Source organism: Carettochelys insculpta, chromosome 14 (genome assembly GCF_033958435.1).
Source record: "Carettochelys insculpta isolate YL-2023 chromosome 14, ASM3395843v1, whole genome shotgun sequence".
Taxonomy (NCBI): domain Eukaryota; kingdom Metazoa; phylum Chordata; order Testudines; family Carettochelyidae; genus Carettochelys; species Carettochelys insculpta.
The window spans coordinates 3,425,003-3,446,468 of record NC_134150.1 but is presented as its reverse complement, the minus strand read 5'-3'; the positions used below and the strand labels follow the sequence as shown (position 1 = coordinate 3,446,468).

The window sequence follows — 21,466 nt, the reverse complement described above, 5'->3', positions numbered from 1 at the left end:
AGACGCCACGTTATAGCAGCAACTGTGTGATTGACTGGGGGATATACCCAGCACTGTGGACCCCATCACTCTTCGTGCTGCTAACAGAGGCTGCGTGACTCCACCCAGGTGCCTGGTGCTGACACGTCCTCCCCCACAGTAACGCTGGGGTGTGTTAATCTCGTGCGCTCCCTTGGGACTATTAAACTTTAACCTGCTCCCCTCAAAACATCTCCTGATTTCTTTTGTCACAAGGGACAGCCCAAAGAGGGCTCGGCTGGATACAAGCCAGAGAGCAACTGCTCCGCCAGATGTTTGAGAGACGATGGATGGTCAGGAGCAGAGCTGATTTGAGACTTTGGGAGCCCTTCGAAGAACTCAGGTGACAGAGCCCAAGGGCTGATCCTGGGACTGTGGAATGTAACAAAATGGAGGTGTCTTACCCCTTGGCACTTTTGATTTCTTTATCGATCAGGCTGAAACAGTTCTGTCGCTTTTTATGGACCCAGCTGCAGTATAAAGCGTTCTGCAGTCCCCCCACGTGATAGCTTCTTCCTGTGGCTGACTCCAAGCTAATCCCTCATTGGCTACCTTGCACGGGGAGACAAAGCTGGCGTTGGTCACTAGTCATCTTGACCTTGTCCCAAGCTCTGCGGTAGCTCTGCAAGGACATCTGCAGAAATGAAAATGGAGCAGTGGTAAGACAGCGGCAAACTACCCTGGAGTGTACCGGTCAGCAGGGTGCATACAGTACACCTCTGAGTTGGTACACATCTGCAATCTCAGGCTATCACGGGCTCTCCTGGCCTTCCTTTGAACAGGCCATCCCACGGTCAGGCTGCCAGGAGCTAAGGGGGCAGTTGTCCCAGGGCCTGGAATTTCAAAGGTGCCCAGAGCCCCACCGCTGCTATTCTGGCAGTGGTGGTGGCTGGTACTCCGGGCCCCTTTGAATTGCTGTGGCAGCACTGTTACGGCACTGTGTACGGCCATGATGGAGCAGGGTGGGATCCTGGTGTAATGCCCTAGGCCCTGCCCCGTCTGGAGTTGGCCTCCTCCTTTCTGGGGCATGGAGTTGGGTCTCCCTCCCACCAACACACCAAATGTCAGCACTGCTGCCTGTCAATAGGCTGAACCTCTCTCATTCAGCACCCTCGGGACCTGACCGGTGCCAGGCGGGAGAATTTGCCGGACAACAGGAGGTCAATATTTTCCAGCACGTTAACAACGCTTTCACTGCTCACTGGGCTCTTAGAAGACAGTTAGGGGTAAATTACAGCTAAATAACAGCACAGAACTCTGAGTGCCAGGACTCGTGGCTGGAAACAAACGTTATGGGACAATGGGGAACTTGGCCACACTCATGAGAAGTGGTCATCCAGCTAACTCCCATCATGTTGGATTATGGAGTTTGCTGGCCAAGACAGTGCTGGATTGGAGAGGTTCATCTGTAGAAGGAAAGCGGTGAGATCCCACACTGCAGGTTGTATTGGGATCTGAACTTTAGGGCCTGAGACTCTGAATAGGACCAGCCTGGGGTACGTTGGACTTCAATCCCAGGGTAGATCTGCCCCTCATCTCTTGGTGTTGCCAAAGTGCCCGGGAGCCCCAGCCTGAACCAGAACTCAGTGGCCCCACACGCTGAACAAACAGCATAATCAAGCTGGTCTCTGCCCCAAAGTGCACAGCGCAGGCCCATCTCTCCATGGCAGTGAACGGCGCGTGGGTTAGACTCTCCACTGAACAACAGGGACTGCTAAGCACTTGCTCTTGCTACCTTGTTTCACCACCCTGCTGTAGATCTGCACCCACTAACTGTGGGGCAAGCTTTGCTTTTCAATGCAGAGGAACTTAAGGCACGGCATTAAAAGGTTTGCCACTATGCTATTTTGTTTCTACCTATCTCACCACACAGCAGGGCATAATCTAAGCAACATCTTCAGGATCCTTCTCCTAGCTCGGCCCCAGAATCACCGTGTGGCCATGGCCAAATCACAACCATCACATGCTTCAGTTTCTTCATCAGTAATGTGGCCTGTGCTGCTGGAAGACCAGGTCCCAGCTCATGCCAAGGTCCAGAGGCCTCACTGGACACTGACAAATGACTAGCTGGAAACCAGGCTGGCTTTCCCGGGCGCACTACAGTGACGCTAGATCTCAGTGTTACAGAGCAGTATTTAGACTTCATGGAATGCTTGTACAGGTTGAACCTCTCTTGTCTGGCAGGCTCAGGACCTGACCAGTGCCGGATGAGAAAATTTGCCAGACCATGGGAGCTCAATATTGTCTAGCACATTACCAACACTTCCACTGCTTCCTGGGCATTTAGGGGTAAATTAGAGCTAAAGAACAGCACAGAACACTGAGAGCCAGGACTGGTGGCTGGAAACAAACATTATGGGACCACGGGAAACTTGGCCACAGCCCTGATAAGTGGTTATCCAGCTAACTAAAATCACGCTGGTTTACGGACATTGCCGGACAAGAGACTGGCCTGGGATAAGTGACAGGTTCTTTGCGACTGGTAGTATCATGAATATGGTTGTGATTTTGGATGTAAAGTGACCGTCACATAGTCCAGCTTCTCAGGGTGGCCAGATAAACCGGAACGCCCAAGGGGACTGTCTGTGACTCCATGGTAATACTGTTATAGTGCATTAGGAGTTTTCACTTGTTACAAGGTTAGTGAAATCTAATTATAGGACATATCACCCAGTCGGGGTTTCTGCTCTGCTTTTTGATAGCCTGCCCTGAGTCTCGCACTCACAAACATCAACCATTCCAGGACTGCATGTCAAGTGCTTTGAAATTGTCATATGAAGATGATCAGAAATCAGATCCATAACATTTTCAAACAATCATGAGCATGAGCGTTTGAAAAAGCCCACAGTAGTTACATGTGCAGTCGTGAGAAGGGAGGATAGGTACTTGTCTGTAGTTTATAGTTGTTAATAACAGCAGAATAATAACACCAATGTGTTGATGACCCCTTCTAACTCATTAATAACTATGCCCCACCTTAAAACATCTTGGCTTCCAGCCTCAGAGTTTAATTGTTAGACACACGCTAGCCTTTGAATACATTCACCCAGGACACAATCACAACTTCGTAAACAGGAAGCATGCTGAGTTGTTCTGTTATACAGTAATTAAAACCACCACTAAAATCTCCTATTCTTGCTGCCTGGTTTGTACAAAGCAACAGACACCTTCATCATGATCCTATGAACATGTGTGGGGACAGATGGTTACCCTCTGTTTAACCCCAGCTGTGTCCAGGGAAGGACAGACACCCCATCTAGGCTCAGCTACAGACTCCAGGAGGAGATCTCATTTTACCATACCTCGGCAATCTCCACCTTCCTCTCCCATATCTTGATGTTGTTTTCAAGGTCGAACATGGCCATCTTCTGATTGACATACTTCAGCACTGGGGGCACTCTGTAATCCGAGAGCTGCTGCCGCAGCTGCTTATTCACACTTTCTGCTTTGGCTCGTTCCTGAGAGAGGAAAGAAGATCCAAGGTGGGTAGAGTGGATGGGCCTTTCCTTTCTGCAGACTGGGAATTTAATTTGGAACCCCACCGCCACAAACCAAAGGCTGAGCAATGAAGCTGCTTATTAGCATTTTGGTTTCCTGTCTGCTAGGTGCACTCCGGAGCTGCGTGAACTCACAGGGCAACTCCCTGGTGCCACAGCTGGGCTTGGTGTGTAGCTACAGCCTGGTGCAGTGGTGTGGCACAAAACACAGCTGGAGCCCTTCTTAGCACCCTCACTGGAGGGGTGGGACAGTGCCTCTAAAATTGCAGAAAGCGATGCCAAAGGTCCAAACTCCATCCTTTGGTACCTAAAGAAAAGTGAGCGGCTTTTCAGAGCACCCCGAAGTCCTGCAGAGGTCAGGTGCAGGTACACAGCCTTGCTGGTACCAGGTCACGTGCCTAAACATGGATTTCAAAGCATAACTTTAGGCACTCCGCTTCTAGTATTACAATTAAATATATTTTAATACTGAAATATTCTTTTGCTCTATTACATATGTAATAGACAAGCAGTTCCCAACCTGGGGTCCGCATGGGTATGGCAGAGGGTCTGTCAAAAAGTAGAAAAGATAAATAAAAATGATCCTAGAAAATAAGTTTTAAATAAATTGCAAAGGTACAATCAATTATTTTTAAATTAAATATCTTCCAATAATGTTATTAACTGCCATCCGAAAACCGATGTTGTGGTGCCTTTGTGTGACAAAATGACCTTGATGGTAAGAAATATACAAACATTAGCCCCAGCTCTGTGGCTGAAATCAGCCTCGCTGGGAAAGGAGATTGATGAGCAGAGTGAAGCATCCACAAGTGGAACGTCTAAATGTTAATTATTTGCATGTCCTTTTCCATTCAGTGAAGTGTACATAGAGGCTCGAATTGGCTTTGATGGGGTCCACAAACAGCTTGGGAGGTGATTGGGGGTTTGCATTACTGAAAAGATTGGGAACCACTGCATAGCTTATTTGGAATATTATTAAGATCATCAATGATTTGTGCTGGGGTAGTGTCTAGGTACCTAATCAGAGCTCAGGCCCCAGGAAGCGAGGCAATGTACAAACAAAACAAAAAGTCGGGCCCTGCTCAAGGAGGTGCTGGTCTAAATATGCTAGCAAGTTGACACCCTTTTGAGAATTAATGGTTCTCAATCCTGCTGGAAAGTTATAACAAGTGGAGTTTCACAGGGGTTCTGTATTGGGACCGGTTCTGTTCAATATCTTCATCAACGATTTAGACATTGGCATAGAAAGTACGCTTATTAAGTTTGCAGATGATACCAAGATGGGAGGAGCTGCAACAGCTTTGGAGGATAGGGTCAAAATTCAAAATGATCTGGACAAATTGGAGAAATGGTCTGAGGTAAACAGGATGAAGTTTAATGAAGACAAATGCAAAGTGCTCCACTTAGGAAGGAACAATCAGTTACACACATACAGAATGGGACACAACTGTCTAGGACGGAGTATGGCAGAAAGGGATCTAGGGGTTATAGTGGACCACACGTTAAATATGAGTCAACAGTGTGATGCTGTTGCAAAAAAACAAAATGTGATTCTGGGATGCATTAACAGGTGTGCTGTGAACAAGACACGAGAAGTCATTCTTCTGCTCTACTTTGCACTGGTTAGGCCTCAGCTGGAGTATTGTGTCCAGTTCTGGCCACCGCATTTCAAGAAAGATGTGGAGAAATTGGAAAGGGTCCAGAAAAGAGCAACAAGAATGATCAAAGGACTAAAGAACATGGCCTGTGAAGAAAGGCTGAAAGAACTGAGCTTGTTTAGTTTGGAAAAAAGAAGATTGAGGGGCGACATGATAGCGGTTTTCAGGTATCTAAAAGGGTGTCATAAGGAGGAGGGAGAAAACTTGTTCTTCTTGGCCTCTGAGGATAGAACAAGAAGCAATGGACTTAAACTGCAGCAAGGGAGGATTAGGTTGGACATTAGGAAAAAGTTCCTAACTGTCAGGGTGGTCAAACACTGGAATAAATTGCCAAGGGAGGTTGTGGAATCTCCATCCCTGGAGATATTTAAGAACAGATTAGAGAAATGTCTGTCAGGGATGGTTTAGACAGTACTCGGTCCTGCCATTGGGGCGGGGGGCTGGACTCGATGACCTCTCAAGGTCCCTTCCAGTCCTAGTATTCTATGATTCTAATCTTCACTCCTTCATCTCCTGGATATTTCTGTTTCAAAGTCTCTCCTGATTGCTGCCATAACCAAAATGACTCCCGTTGCTACGCCAGCGAAGGGCAGCATACAAACAGCTGTGGGGCTGCCTTGGGAGCCCATCAATGTAGCTCAAGTGTGTCTCTGCTGAGGCTGAGAAAGTTACAATATTGCAAAATAAGGCCAGGTCTACACTAGGGAGATAAGTCGATTTCAGGTACAATTCTAGCTATGGCAATTGCATACCTAAAAATCGACTTAGCTGAAATCGACTTACCTGGCCGTCCTCACTGAGGAAGGCCAATGGGAGAGTTTCTCCCACTGACTTCCCTTACTCCTCACAATAGTGAGGAGTACAGTCACCGACTGCCAGCCCCTGAAAGTAGATTTCATGCATCCTGCCAGGCGTGCAAAATTGAATCACGGAAGAGCAACCCCGAGTGGGCTGATCTTCCAGGTAATGTAGCCATGGACTAAGCCTGTGATCAGAGCCAGGCTCACTGCCTTGAATGGAATTACTCCAGCCTTACACCTGTGGAACTAGGATCCAAATCTGAGAGTAATTGAAGACCAGCCTCTCGGTCTCTGCAGTAATGTAACATTAGGAACACTTCAGAGAAATGGCCTCATAACATGACATTTCAGGATTAAAAATCCAAGTGGCCCCACATGCCCTGCGCTGATTGTTTCTGATGTTCCTCCTACCTCCTCCACCAAGATGATTTCTCTTTCCATCCTCTCCAGCAACTCCGTTCTCTGGGAGATCTCTTTCATCAGGCGGGCGGACGCTGCGGTGGCATTGTGCAGCTTTCTCTGAAACAGCACAATGCAGCAAAGTCAGTGAGCCCCAAGGAGGGCGAGGGCTCACTAGTGAACAGGGAAGCCTGGACTCCCTTTGCGCAACACACTGAGTTTCTTGTCAGCCATAATCTCAGGCTGCACCTTCCAGGATTCCAGTCCCTACTCTGCCTGTTCATCATAGGATGCATTGATCAAAGTGGCATCTCGTTTCTGAGCTTCCCTTGTAGGTGGCAGCCTCAGGTAGCCAATATATCATCCAGAAGTGGTGAGGCAGACTGCAAGAATATTTCAAGTACAACTACTGCTGCCGCCTGTTTTACTCCAAAAAAAAGGAAGGGAAAAACCTGCCCTTTTCTGTTGTATTTAACTAAAGCATGGGAGGACAGCTGCAAAGGCACGAATAGGAATAAAACATCCCAAGTCATTGACCATCTGTGGGAGTAGGCAGGGCCTGTGAAAATCTCCCCTGTGGTTTGTAAGGTAAACAGACCGAGGGATTCAAAAGCAGGTAATAACTGAGCTCTTCGTTTTTCTCCCACAGAGATGCAGCCAGCGCTGGGGTGGACTACAATAAGACCTGCTGCGGGCTGGACTGCAGGAGAAGTGACAGGCACACTAGAAATGTTTATGGCATTATTTTGACCAGGATACTAAGCCTAATAACCCAACTTTTGCAAAAATATAGCCATGGGATGGACCTATAACGGCCACATCCCTCTATTTTATATTACAGCCAAGAGACAGAATCAGGTTCAGCACAGGGCCTCAAGCTTAGTACTGACTTCGAGGAGAGGATTCTGCCTCATGTGTCACCAGTATTTGGATTTGTCTTGAAGGTCACCCATCCAAGAACAGGGCAGTCTTAACCCTGTGTAACTGACATGATCACAGCAGCAGCCATAATGGTTAATGACTTAAAATCCATGGCTAGAGCCAGATCTATTACAAGGATACACAAAAGTCTTTAGTTAGGTCGGGACTAAGGCTACTGCTTACTGTCCTGTGGGACTAGATAACCTCACTGCAAGGTTTGCAGCTTTGCACCGTCCCAGGTGGATGCCATAAAACACATAGCAGGAGGGAGTGTCAAAACCATCCAGAGAGCCACAGTGTAGGTAGGGATCTTTCTTGGCAGGCAAATCCATCAATAAAGGAACTGTCCCAAAAATTCCAGGGCAGGTGTCAACTCCCAGCCCCTACCTGCTGGCAGGTATATCACAGGGAAGTCAGGCAGCTGTTAAGCTGAAATAAAAATGCTGCTGTTTGAAAGAGATGGCCAGAAAAGAGAGAGAGAGAGAGAGTGGGGACAGTGTTAAGCACATATACACCTGTTCTCTTATCCTGCAGGAACTAGAGAGAAAAAGAGAATGCAGTTGCCATGGGCCTGACTTACTTTGTAGGAATTGAGGATCTGAAGAGTGTTTCCCGCTGTTAATTTTAGCTGTAGCAACTCCCGGTTCCTCTCATCAATTTTCTCCAGAAACTGAGCATTCTCAATCTTCAGCTGCTGGAAATCAACCTCATGGAGCGCCTCGCCCATCTCTTCCTTCTGCAAGCCGGCAAAGATGCAGAAACTGCTCATCGCTGACCTGAGGCTAAATGCCACACAGTCGGGCTTTGCTCTGTGAGGACAGCCATGAGGGTGAGTGGCCAGGCTAACTCAGGGCATGGGGAGGAGTTATGGACTCAACCTGTGCCCCTACTTAACCTTGGTTACCATGCCTGAACTCTCTACCACTGGCTATGCTCCTGTGACACTCATGTTAACCCCTCCAGGAGGACCTGCAAAGGTCCACCCAACATCTTCTCTGGGGCACAAAATGGGTGCCAGTTCCCCCTCTTCAGGGTCTCCGCTTCTCTCACCCAGCACAACTAGCTCACAGCTTTTACGCTGCTTTGGGGCCTGCCTCTGGCATATAAGCTGCTCCTACTTGGGGGCTCTTCTTAATAAACTAAGAGATTAATAAAAGTTCTCACAAACACAGGAAATAAGAGTAGAAGCAGAGAAAGTTCACAGAAACGTGAGGCTGCCCTGTCTCGGCTAGCTCCTGAAATCCCCCTCTCTGCAGTGAGATCCCATTGTCCCCTTTCATTTCCAAAGGGCTGCAGCTTTACTGTTGCTCTTCAGTCTTGACACACCTGCTTGAGCTGCAGCTGCAACTTTTTCTTCTGGACTTTGAGAGAATCATTTTTCAAACGCAATTTTTCTTTCACTGCATCCTAAAATAGATATCAGAAGAGGCTGTCATAGTCACTGCTCTCTCAGTCATTGGTATGGTGGGGCCCACCACGAGAGAGCCCCAAGCTCTACTTCTTATCATGATGCTTCCAGTCTTCCAAGCCACTATGTCGTCTGCGTTACACTTCACCACGGGCCAGCATTCCCACTTGGTGTCGTTCAGACCCCTCGATATAAATCAATAACACATGCTCTGACAGCACCCTGCCCCATGCAACCCCGCCATCGTCCACTAGGGTGAGCCCTGCAGTCTCTCCTGTACCGTGACTCCTGTATCAGATTCAGAACTGGGCATGGAATTGGTGAGCCACCACGTGGGCTTCTAGCGCACAACGGTAACAGTGAATTGCAACGTAAAGGGTGATAGTCAAACAGACCTGTCAACGTAGGTAGGCTACGTCTGGCCCAAAACGTGGGATAGGTTACACATGTGAGTCAGGGGATTAGGATTTGATCTAAACTATTTAGCCTGGCATATAATACATACATATATATACAACTCTGAACTGACCCTGTAGTGGTTCTTCTCCTCCAGATATCTCAGCACCTTCTCAGAAGCTATGACACTCCCTTTCTTCTTGGATATTGTTTGCATAATGTCTCTGTTAAAGTCGCACGTGGCTTTCTTAATATCAGCCCAGCGAATATCTGCTTCTTCCATGACTGCCTGTAGAATCAAAGTCACATTCAAGCAAAGAGATGGGCCAGAGGGTCGGGGGAGGGGTGAAGAACAACATAAAGGAATGGTGGGCCAAGTTCGCTATTAGCATAACTCCGTTGACATCAATGAATTTTGCCCCATTTGCCCTGTGGCAGTGAGGTGTTGGTAATAACATCAATCTCTCAGTCACTGAAGAACAACAAAGACAAAACATCTTATCATACTTGCTCCCAGTTCCTCTCATCAATCTTCTCTAGAAACTGAGCATTCTCAATGTTCAGCTGCTGGAAATCAACCTCATGGAGGGTCAATCAGTTCTCCCTTGACCTGCAAATATCTCCAGATCTACCAAGTCTGCTGAAAGTGGTTATGTTAAAAACACCCTTTTGATAAGACATGAATGTTCAGGATTATACAGTTAGGGTCTAACCACTTTGCTTAATCAAAGGGATTCTGTCTCACTCTTCTAACAGAGAAGTGGGTGCGATGAAAGTTGCCTTTATAACATAGGAGGAGGCCTTCAAAATTTGGATTGACGTTCTGAATTTAAGAGTCATAAGAACATAAGAACGGCTACAGTGGGTCAGACCCACCTAGCCCCAGTATCCTGTCTTCCAAGACTAGCCATGATTTACAGCCAATGCCAGGTGTCCCAGAGGAATACACAAAACAGGGAATCATCCCTTGTCACCCATTCCCAGATTCTGACAGAGGCTAGGGACTCCATTCCTACACATCCTGGCTCATAGTCATTGATGGACCTTCGTCTATGAATTTATCTAGCTCTTTTTTGAACCCTGTTAAAGTCTTGGTCTTCACAACCTCCTCTAGCAAGGAGTTCCACAGTGTGTTGCATGAAGAAATACTTCCTTTTCCTAGTTTTGAACCTGCTACCTATTAATTTCATTTGGTGACCCCTAGTTCTTATGTTATGGGAACAAGTAAAAAAACTTTCCCTTATTTGTCTTTTTAACACCTGTCATGATTGTACAGACCTCTGTCTAGTGATGCACAACCTACCCCAGCCCTGGCCCTCAGATTCGGGCAAGTCTGTGACACTGAGTTTAGGGGGAAAAAAAATACAGTTTACTTGTAAATGGGTACAACTGACAAAAAGTCATTGAGTCAAACATATGGAAGCCCAACAGGATGATGTTTCAGAGTTCTTGGGACAGCTGCTTTACACCTCCTGTTGCTGCCCAATAAGTCCCTCTTGCCCTTTTAGCTGGAGGCTCACAGTGGAGTGATTGTAGTATTCAGAAGCATGCTGTCATGCTACATATTGGCACAATGACATTCCAGCCCTCTGAGTCTTTGTGCAGCGGGAAGAAGCTGAAGAAAGACAACTGGTGATAAGGCAAATGGAATGCCACCATGGCAAATGATCGAACGGAACGGGACAATAATTGGGAGCTCTGGTAGCTTTTGTTTTAGCTAAACTAAACGAGGTAGGCCAAATAACACAGTTGTTCGCTACACCCAGTGTTTTACAGCTCATGGAATGCTGTACCTGGTAGTTTTGTATCATCCGTTCAGACTCCTCTTTGGTTCGCTGAATTTCTTCCTTTGTTTCATCCAGCTCCCGCTGCGCTAGATCATTCTTCTGCTCCACTGTCAGGCCTAAAAAACGATCTGCCGCAATGCGGGATTTAGATTTACGTCTGGCACGTGTCTGTAATCCAAACAAACAAAAGGACTGAAGGAGCAAGTAGGTAGCAACAGGACCCATTCAAAGTGGTCACCACTGAAAATTCAACATTTGCCGGCAGTTACTATGTTTTCCTTATACTTAGAATGGGAAATAACCATGGTGACTATGATGAATCTGTAGAATCATAAAATTGGAAAGAACCTCAAGAGGTCATCAAGTTCAGTCCCCTGCACTCATGGCAAAACCAGGCCACCATTCTAGACCAACCCGAAGGGGTTTGTCTTACTTGCTCTCTTAAAAATCTCCAATGATGAAGATTCCACAGGATCCCTAGGTAATTTGTTCCCGTGCTTTACCACCATGACAGGAACTTTTTCTTAATGTCCAAACCACCTCCCACTCCTTGCTGCAATTTAAGCTTCTTGTTTCTTGTCCAATGATTAGAGATCAAGGAGAATAATTTTTCTCCATCCTCCATGTAATAACATTTTAGTTACTTGAAAACTGTTATATCCCCTCTCTGTTTTCTCTTTTCCAGACTAAACAAACCCCATTCTTTCAATCTTCTTTTTAGACCTTTAATAATTTTTGTTGCTCTTCTCAAAAATTTCTCCAATTTGTCCACAATTTGCCACATAAAAATGGACATACTACACCAGCTAAGGCCTAATCAGTGCAAAGTGGAAGAATCACATCTCGTGTCTTGCTTACAGTGCTCCTGCCAATACATCCCAGGATGACGTTTGCTCTTTTTGCAACAGTATCATACTATTGACTCTCATTTAGCCTGTGGTCCACTATGACCTGTAGATCCCTTACTGTACTACGCCTTGCTAGACAATCGCTTCCCATTCCATATGTATGAAGCTGATTGTTCCTTCCTAAATGAAGTACTTTGCATTTGTCCTTATTAAATTTCATCCCATTTATCTCAGACCATTTCTCTAGTTTGTCCAGATCATTTTTAATTACAGTCCTATCCTCCAAAGCACTTGCAACTCCTTCCAGCTTGGTATCATTCTCAAACTTTATAAGTAAACTTTCTCTGTCGTTATCAATTCATTGCTAAATATACTGAACAGAACTGGACCCAGAAAGAATCCCTGCAGACAGAGCCATCCTGTCCATAAGGCACTTTGGAGCAACTGCCCCAGGCCCTGCTCGTTGTGGGGGGCAGCTCAGGGGACTAGCAAGGGGCTTGGTCCCAGCAGCAGGCGTTGGGCCTGTCCCTGAGCTCACTGGCAGTGGCAGGAAGCAGAGCACATTAGCCCCGTTCCACCCCATCCCCCTGACTCCCAGCCACATTGCCCCGGGGAAGGAGATTAGGGGAACACGTAGGACCATCCCTGCACTCACTAGCAGCAAGGGGTAGAGCCAAGGGAGTGGAGCGAGCTGGTTCAGGGTTGCTCTGCTTCCTGCTGCCACTGGTAACTAGGGGGGGAGGAGGGCTACCTGCCCCCTGCTGCCAGCGCTAGTGGCCCCAGGCTACATTGTTTGGGTAAAGAGGTTTGGGGGAAGGCATGGAGTGGGAACAGGGTAGAAAGAGCTGGGACCTAGGGCAGAGGAGGGATTGTCCAAGGCTCCACATCCCCCATGAAGGGTTATCCAGCCATTCATGCATCCACCTTATAGCTCCATCTAGACTGTATTTCCTGCTTTATTAATAAGGTCATGCAAGACTGTCCCAAATGCCTTCCTAAAGCCTAGATAGACCACATCTACCACATCCCCCTTACCCACAAGGCTTGTTACCCTATCAAAGAAAGCTATCAGGTTGGTTTGACATGATTTGTTCTTTAGACATCCATGCTGATTGTTACTTACCACACTATCTTCTAGATATTTGCAAACGGATTCCTTATCTATTTGCTCCATTATCTTTCCTGGGACTGGAAGCTGACTGGTCTAATTCCTAGGGTTGTCCTGATTTTCCTTTTTATGTTGGGAAACATGTCAGGCCTGATTCTGATTTACATTTAAGGCATATCTTCACGGCAGAATTACCTAAGACACTTCCTTGTTCCTCCAGCTCCGTTCCTGTACACACACTAAACTCTCTTACCCATTTGGTGGTGCTTTCAAACAGGGCTAGGGACCAAGGCTTGGGCCAGGCTTTCATGTGAGCTAGTAATGCACCCGCTTGACAATGACGACACAAACTACCACCTCAGATGCTCTTAATCTTTCAATATCTTCCCCCAGAGTGCTCACAAGTTCTCCCACAAATTAATGGGAAAGACTCAACGAGCTGCTCAGCACACAGCTGCACAATGAGCCAGGGGATGTGCCCCTAGAAGTTCAGAACACATGAGGACCCAAGCAGAATTCTGCACTGCGATTAGCCTAACCCAGGTGCCAATCACGTGTTAGCTCTGCATTGAAGCCAGCCCTACTTTGGCAGCATATAGGGGCCTTAAAAAGGGTGCAAATTAGCAAAGGAACTTTTGTGCAAATGAGATTCAGGCTTGTAGATTATTTGGTGGCATCCATTTATAGCCTCTTTTTGGCTGTTTATAAACTATTTGGCTAGTCTTTCAAGTGCTACTTGACTGCTTTTTGTTTTGATAGTGTATAAACTAGCACGGCTTCCTCTCTGTTACTATTCTGGAATAGATTATTCCAAAATAAGGCTGCTGTGTAGACACAGTAGTTCGGATTAGCACCCGTGAAAGCAGTGCATCCGGGGCAGTAATCCAAAATAGGCACTATTCTGTGTGGCCATACTATTTCAGAATAAGTTTTGCTTATTTTGGGGCTTCCCTGTAATGTGGACATGTAATTCCAGAATGGCCTATTTTGGAATAACAACTCCGGAATAAACTATTCCACAATAAGTCTGTAGTGTAGACATACGCTACGGAAAAAAGGAGACTGTCTCTGGGTGGATGAGAAACTGGATCGATCTTCGGGCTAAATCTGGCTGCAGCAAGGGGCAGCCCAAACCCTGAAGCCTGGTAGACCAGCAGTACCTCATCTCAAGTGTGTAGCTAACTTCTTTCTGAGCCATCCATCACCGTGGTGTTTAAGCACTGCAGCTGTAAGGTAGAGATGTTGCATTGGAAGCCATCACCTTCCTGTTCCACTTGCTTATTTTCAGGTATTCCAGGGTATGGATCAAACGGGGTGAGATGCAAAGAGAAACGCGTTTGGATGTGTTTATGCCTGATGGCTCCCACACACAAACATGAAGAAGGAGAGGACAACATGAGAGCTGAAGCAAGAGGAAGGGGCCAAATAGTCAGAGTCATAAGGATAGTCAGGCCCAGATGCAAACAAGTAAACTACCAACATAGTACCATACCTGTCCCAAATCCAGTGAAGATCCATGTATATCAGGCAACAAATGGCTGACCAGATCCTGTGGCTCCATCTTGTTGTAGTATTTTTCAAACATTTCTGTCTCCACTTTGAGAATAGAGAGGGCATGGCTGCAAGGAAGTGGAGGTTGGAATGAGCAAGTTCTGGATTTCAGAAATAAGCTATTATAGAGCTATCTGGTCAATGTATGAAACCAGAGGAGAAACACACGTCTTGTAGTGGTGAAAATTTTAGGTGGGGCACCATAACCATCCTTAGATGCATGCAAATGACCTGGTTTGCCTCTTGATGCAACAGGGGGCTAAAGGAAAGAGGAGCCAGGCCCCAATCCTGTTCAATTTGAAATCCATGGGAGGTTTGCCATGGACACGAATGGGACCTCAGGCTCTAGGGGAAGGGGACTTTGAAAGTGCCCTTTCAAATCTTCTGTTTGGACAGCAGGGCCATTCTTTCCCACACAGATCCCTGCTGGTAGCCCAGATCCCAGTAAGGCGTTCCTGACTGGAACACACAGCACCCCCTCTGGAGCTGCCCCCTCTGGATTTTTCCTCCAGTCTGGGAGACAGAAGCATGATGCTGGTAAATCGACAGTTGTGAATGACATACATGATTGGGGTGGAGATAAATTAACTTTGATCTTCTTTTCTCACATTTCGGGCTCAGCTGTAATCAGAAACATCCTTACATCCCCAGCCCTTCCCCATACCCACAGGTCTCTTGTCAATCTAAGGACTCGCCACACCTTACAAAGCATTCTGATTGCATTCAAGGCTCACACCTTTCTGAGGGGGCTGCGCTGAGATCACTGAATTGACTGCTAAGCAACTCCCAATCCCTATGTGATCCATGACACTTGTATTGCTTCACCCACCCACATCCCCAGGATATTTCCTCACTATTACATTTGTTCGGTCACTGTATTTCCAGCAACTGACAGATGGGACCTTCAACTGGGATCTCATTATAAAAGGAAGAAAATGTTTAGCAGATGGTTCCTGAACAGCCTTGAATGACGGACCTTGAAGATGCCTCCTTTTCTATTAAATACACACTTCGCCCCTCAGCAGGGGGACAGGCACCGAATGCAGGAGGTAGAAACAGCTTCATGCCTCATGCTACTCTACCCAGAAAACATAACCCCTAGCCCCCTCTCTTGTCAGGGATACAGTACTGACCCTGAGCCAAGCCTGTGTCATTATGTACGGATTGAGCAATGGGGGGGTGTTATAATCCAGCTTCCTGTGTACAGAGCAAGGGGTTTTCTGATGGTCCTGTGTAAGACCTCTAGGGAAAGCATTGACTCAGACTGCTCTTGATCATAGAGACTGGGGGAGATTGCATCAGTGATCACGGCCCTCTATGGAGTTGGGCACTGTGCCCAGCCCCCACAGGGGGCAATATGGACCCCCTCAGAGCCAGGCACTGTGCCCAGCCCCCACAGGGGGCAATATGGACCCCCTCAGAGCCGGGCACTGTGCCCAGCCCCATAGGGGGCAATATGGACCCCCTCAGAGCCAGGCACTGTGCCCAGCCCCCATAGGGGGCAATATGGACCCCCTCAGAGCCGGGCACTGTGCCCAGCCCCATAGGGGGTGCTACGGACCCCTCAGAGCCAGGCACTGTGCCCAGCCCCTAGGGGGCGCTACGGACCTCCTCAGAGCCAGGCACTGTGCCCAGCCCCTAGGGGGCAATATGGACCCCCTCAGAGCCAGGCACTGTGCCCAGCCCCCACAGGGGGCAATATGGACCCCCTCAGAGCCGGGCACTGTGCCCAGCCCCATAGGGGGCAATATGGACCCCCTCAGAGCCAGGCACTGTGCCCAGCCCCCATAGGGGGCAATATGGACCCCCTCAGAGCCGGGCACTGTGCCCAGCCCCCACAGGGGGCAATATGGACCCCCTCAGAGCCGGGCACTGTGCCCAGCCCCATAGGGGGCAATATGGACCCCCTCAGAGCCAGGCACTGTGCCCAGCCCCTAGGGGGCAATATGGACCCCCTCAGAGCCAGGCACTGTGCCCAGCCCCATAGGGGGCAATATGGACCCCCTCAGAGCCGGGCACTGTGCCCAGCCCCCATAGGGGGCAATATGGACCCCCTCAGAGCCGGGCACTGTGCCCAGCCCCCACAGGGGGCAATATGGACCCCCTCAGAGCCAGGCACTGTGCCCAGCCCCCACAGGGGGCAATATGGACCCCCTCAGAGCCGGGCACTGTGCCCAGCCCCATAGGGGGCAATATGGACCCCCTCAGAGCCGGGCACTGTGCCCAGCCCCCACAGGGGGCAATATGGACCCCCTCAGAGCCGGGCACTGTGCCCAGCCCCCACAGGGGGCAATATGGACCCCCTCAGAGCCGGGCACTGTGCCCAGCCCCATAGGGGGCAATATGGACCCCCTCAGAGCCAGGCACTGTGCCCAGCCCCATAGGGGGCAATATGGACCCCCTCAGAGCCGGGCACTGTGCCCAGCCCCCACAGGGGGCAATATGGACCCCCTCAAAGCCGGGCACTGTGCCCAGCCCCATAGGGGGTGCTACGGACCCCTCAGAGCCAGGCACTGTGCCCAGCCCCTAGGGGGCGCTACGGACCCGATAGGAGAGCGGGGCGGGGGGCGCGGTGCCCCTCCCCGTCCCGTACCTGGTCTCCTGCACCAGGGCCTCGATCTGGGCCAGGGGCAGGGCCGCGAGCTCCTGGGACTCCGCCGTCAGGACGCTCTCCGCGTCCTCCTCCGCCATCGCGGCCCGGGTTACCATGGCAGCGGGAGGCACCGTCCCGGCCCCGGCCCCGGCCCCGGCCCCGGCCCGCGCGGAGCAGTGGCCCCAAGGCCGCCCGGGCCTCGGGCTCCTGCGCGCCTCGCCCCTCTCGCTCCCAGCTCTGCTGCCCCCGCCCCTGCGCCGGCTGCCCCTCCCCCTGCGGTCCCCTGCCCCCAACCCTGCTGCCCCTCCCCCTGCTCCCCCCAGCTCTGCCCCCCCCCTGCGGTCCCCTGCCCCCAACCCTGCTGCCCCTCCCCCTGCTATCCCCAGCTCTGCTCCCCCCGCCCCTGCGCCGGCTGCCCCTCCCCCTGAGGTCCCCTGCCCCCCACCCTGCTGCCCCTCAGCTCTTCTGCCCCTCCCCCTGAGGTCCCCTGCCCCCAACCCTGCTGCCCCTCAGCTCTGCTGCCCCTCCCGCTGAGGTCCCCTGCCCCCAACCCTGCTGCCCCTCCCCCTGCTATCCCCAGCTCTGCTCCCCCCGCCTCTGCGCCAGCTGCCCCTCCCCCTGAGGTCCCCTGCCCCCCACCCTGCTGCCCTAGTACTCCCTAGTCCTGTCCCCACTCCCCAGAGCTCTGCTGTCTCCTCACACTCCTGAACCCCCCGTCCCCTACCCCCAGCTGGCTGCTGTCCCCATGTCCCTGTCCTTGTGCCCTACTGTTCCCTGTTGCCCCCAGCAGGCTGATTAGTGTGGTCTCTGGAGCGTACAGGGAGTTGGAGGGTCTTTCGGGAACCCTAGTTGTGTGGTGGATTTCCTCAGGTGGAGGAAATGCAAAATCTCTCCCTCCACAACCCAGCTCTGTGTGCTAACCCCCTGATGCTGGTAACTCCAGCCCAGAGATGCCACCTCTGTGTCAAAGGGGACTGGTTGTGTTATCAGGATGCTTCATCTGAGCTGGGCAAGGTATTAAAAGATTGCATTTGCTTAAGTCCCTATAAGAGTTAGGATGACTCTGGCATGCTTAGTAGCATGCAGGTGGGCTCCTTTATTTTTTGTAATCTGTTTTCCTTGTAATGCTTTCTACCTTAAGAACAAAGCCAGCGTGTGTACAGAAATTCTGCAATAACTTCTATCCATAGCAATTCCACTCTGATCCATCCTGAATAGGACAGCCTGTCCAGTGAAAGCAAGAAATTGTCCAGCCTGGGACTACTCAGTCAGAAGGGAAAGAGAGGTGATCTTCACTGAAGAGATACTGCAGCTGAGCTGGATCTGAGTAAGATATGATACCATATTGCTATGATACCATCTTGCACCTAGCTAGAAAAAGCCCAACTCTGTTCCTCCACACCTCAGTGTACCGCATTTACAGGAAAAACTACTGCACCAGGAGGGTGGTGAAGCCCTGGAATGTGTTGCCATAGAGGTGGTGGATTCTCCATCCCTAGAGATTTTTAAATCCTGGCTTGACAAAGTCCTGGCTGGGATGACTTAGTTGGGATTGATCCTGCTTGAAGCAGGGGGCTGGACTAGATGACCTCCTGAGGTCCTTTCCAGTGCACTGATTCTATGAAAGCACGCTAGCATTAAGCTCCCTAATAAAATCCCGGCCCATGGGAAAATTCCCACTGCTTATGTAAAGCCAGGATGTAGCCCCAGTGTAGTTGCCTGGAACTGTGACAACATTATCTCATATTTTAATACAGATAAAATCACATTAGGGGTTTGTTTGTTTTTTTGGCGGGGAGAGACCATTTCAGTCCCATAGGATTTGCTTAAGGCCCCCAAAATCTCAGGCAGCACTGACAATTTGAATAGCTGAGTCATCCAGGGGAAAGTGTATGGGCCTGGCAGCCAAGCTACCTAAGTGTCTCTATATTCCTAATAAAACCTTAGATCATTAAAAGTGAAGATTTTAAGAAGTCAGTGTGTTCGTCACTACTAATGCGTTGCTCATTATTGCAAAGGCTTGAATAAGAAAAGAGATGAAGTTGGTTTCACGTATCATTACACTCCATTTTACTTTGAGTCTTAGTCTTTCTGTTTCAGCCACAGCAATGGAATGCTGAGTTGTTTAAAGCAACTCTCGTCATTGGCGTTTTTGGAAAAGAATAAATGGAAATGTCTTTGCTGGGTGTAGAGTTGAGAGGAGTTTGATTTTACAGCATGTGGAGCCAAATTTACGTGAACCATGTTTCATTTTCTAAGTGTCTTTCCTTCTTGAAATTCCCAGAGCACTATACACACGCTTACCACTGAAAAGCAGCCATCTCCAAGGTGGGATTGTCATATCATGTCCTACCTGAGCCCTGCCACATAAATCTCTGAGGGAGGAAATCACCACAAGGACCCTCTGATGGAATCCCTCTCTGAGCTTTCCATTGCAAACTGTTTTCATCCCACAAGTGATGAAATGTGGGATCTGTCAGCCTCCTCCAATCCTCACCATTCCACCAATGCAGAAGCTCTGAACCTCCCCTGCTGTTCCCACCTCCATCGCCTTGTGCCTTCCAAACACACTCCATCCCCTGGCAGTAGGTTCCACTGAAGGCCCATTATCAGAGATTCCCTGCAATGTGGATGCCCCAGGAACACCCCCATAACTGGGTTCCCACTACTAAGAATGCTCAGTGGAAGAAACAATAGGTTCTCAGATAGTGTTATCCTTTTTTGGGAACCTGTGTGTGCTTAAAGCTGGGAAGACAATATCCCAGCCCTGCCCTGGCCTAGCTAATCTACAGCCCTTTCTCCAACACAGTATCTTCTGGAAGGCTTCTGAGGAGGGCGGAGTGGGGCTGGAACACACCTTCTCTCTCCCCCATATTGTAATGAGGGGATTTAGAAGGGAGAGTTCCCCATTATGATCCCATCCTTGCAATGGGAAGCAGCCGCCAAGTTCGCAGCACAGTGTGCAACAGAGCAAGAGAAAACTCTGGAGGCCAGATTTTCAGTGAACACAAGCTCCAGTATCACTTGCAAATAGATACCTGAATTTGGAAAGCTTGGGTCCATACCAGATCCATACCTTTGCAAGGACTGAGAGTGCTTGGATCTGGATTTTGGTTCCATTTCCTCTCTAGCTAAAATATACCATATCATATACATTGGTATTGTTGCTGTAGCCTTATTACTATACTATAGTAAGAGCAGGACTTGGGACATGCCAATATCATAGAGCTGTTTTAAAAATCATAAATCAGAAAGTCTGAACCTCTCTAGTCCAACACCCTCGGGACCTGACCACTACCAAACGAGAGAATTTGCCAGACCATGGAAGATCAATATTGTCTAGCACATTACCAACACTTCCACTGCTTACTGGGCTCTTAAAAGATCTTTAGGGGTAAATTACAGCTAAATAACAGCACAGAACACTTGGCCACACGCGTAAGTGGTCGTCTGGCTAACTAAAATCATGCCTGATTATGGATGATGCTGGATGAGAGTGTGCCGGTTTTGAGAGGTTCAATGTGTAGTACAGAAGAAGAGGGGTGGTGGTGGTCAGGGACTCCCTCCTAAGAGGGACAGAGTCATCCATCTGCCATCCAGACCTGGAATCTCAGGAAGTTTGCTGCTTACCAGGAGCAAGAATCCAGGATGTGACAGAAGGACTTCCAGAAATCATCAAACCTGCAGATTATTATCCCTTCCTACTTCCCCATGTAGGAACCAACGACACAGCAAAGAATGACCTTGAGCACATCGCTGCGGATTAGGTAACTCTAGGAAGGAAGATCAAAGAATAGGGAGCACAAGTGTTGTTCTCGTCCATCCTCTCTGTTGAAGGAAGGGGTCCAGGCAGAGATCGTCAAATCATGGAAGTAAATGTCTGCTTGCACAGGTGGTGTCGGAGAGAGGGATTTGTTGTCTTTGACCATGGGTTTCTGTTTTGAGAGCAAGGATTGCTAGGAAGTGATGGGATCCACCTAACAAAGAGAGGAAAGAGCATCTTTGCAGGCAGGGTTCATCAGGGGATGGCTTTAAACTAGGTTCATCAGGGGATGGTGAACCAAGCTCTGAGGTAAGTGGGGAAGGAAAAAGGTACAACAAAGGAGGACCAGTCATTTTAAAGGAGAAAGTAGGCCAATCAGCTTATTATCTAAGGTGTCTGTATAGAAATGCAAGAAGCCTGGGAAACAAGCAGGAGGAATTAGTGGTCCTGGCACAGTCAAAGAAGTATGAGGTGATTGGAATAACAGAGACTTAGTGGGATGACTCACATAACTGAAGCACAGTCATGGACGGGTATAAACTGTTCAGGAAGGACAGGCAGGGGAGAAAAGGAGGAGTTGCAGTTTATGTGAGAGAGCAATAGGATTGTTCAGAGCTCCAGTCTATGGAGGGAGAAGAGACAGTTGAGTGTCTTTGGGTTAAGCTTAGAAGTGGAAGCAGCAGAGGCGATGTAGTGTTTAGTATCTGCTATAGGCCACC

At 48.9% G+C, this 21,466-nt stretch overlaps 1 protein-coding gene across 1 annotated transcript; it reads right to left on the bottom strand.

Moving 5' to 3' along the window:
* Positions 1-2: 2 nt before the first annotated feature.
* Positions 3-17,152, bottom strand: CFAP263 (cilia and flagella associated protein 263). The gene is made up of 9 exons (XM_075008714.1): positions 16,985-17,152; positions 14,333-14,459; positions 10,891-11,052; positions 9,231-9,386; positions 8,620-8,700; positions 7,874-8,029; positions 6,385-6,492; positions 3,321-3,476; positions 3-652 (listed from the first exon to the last, which is right to left on the bottom strand). The coding sequence occupies exons 1-9, from the start codon at positions 17,098-17,100 to the stop codon at positions 560-562; spliced, it is 1,155 nt and encodes a 384-aa protein (XP_074864815.1). The 5' UTR covers positions 17,101-17,152; the 3' UTR covers positions 3-559.
* Positions 17,153-21,466: the final 4,314 nt, after the last annotated feature.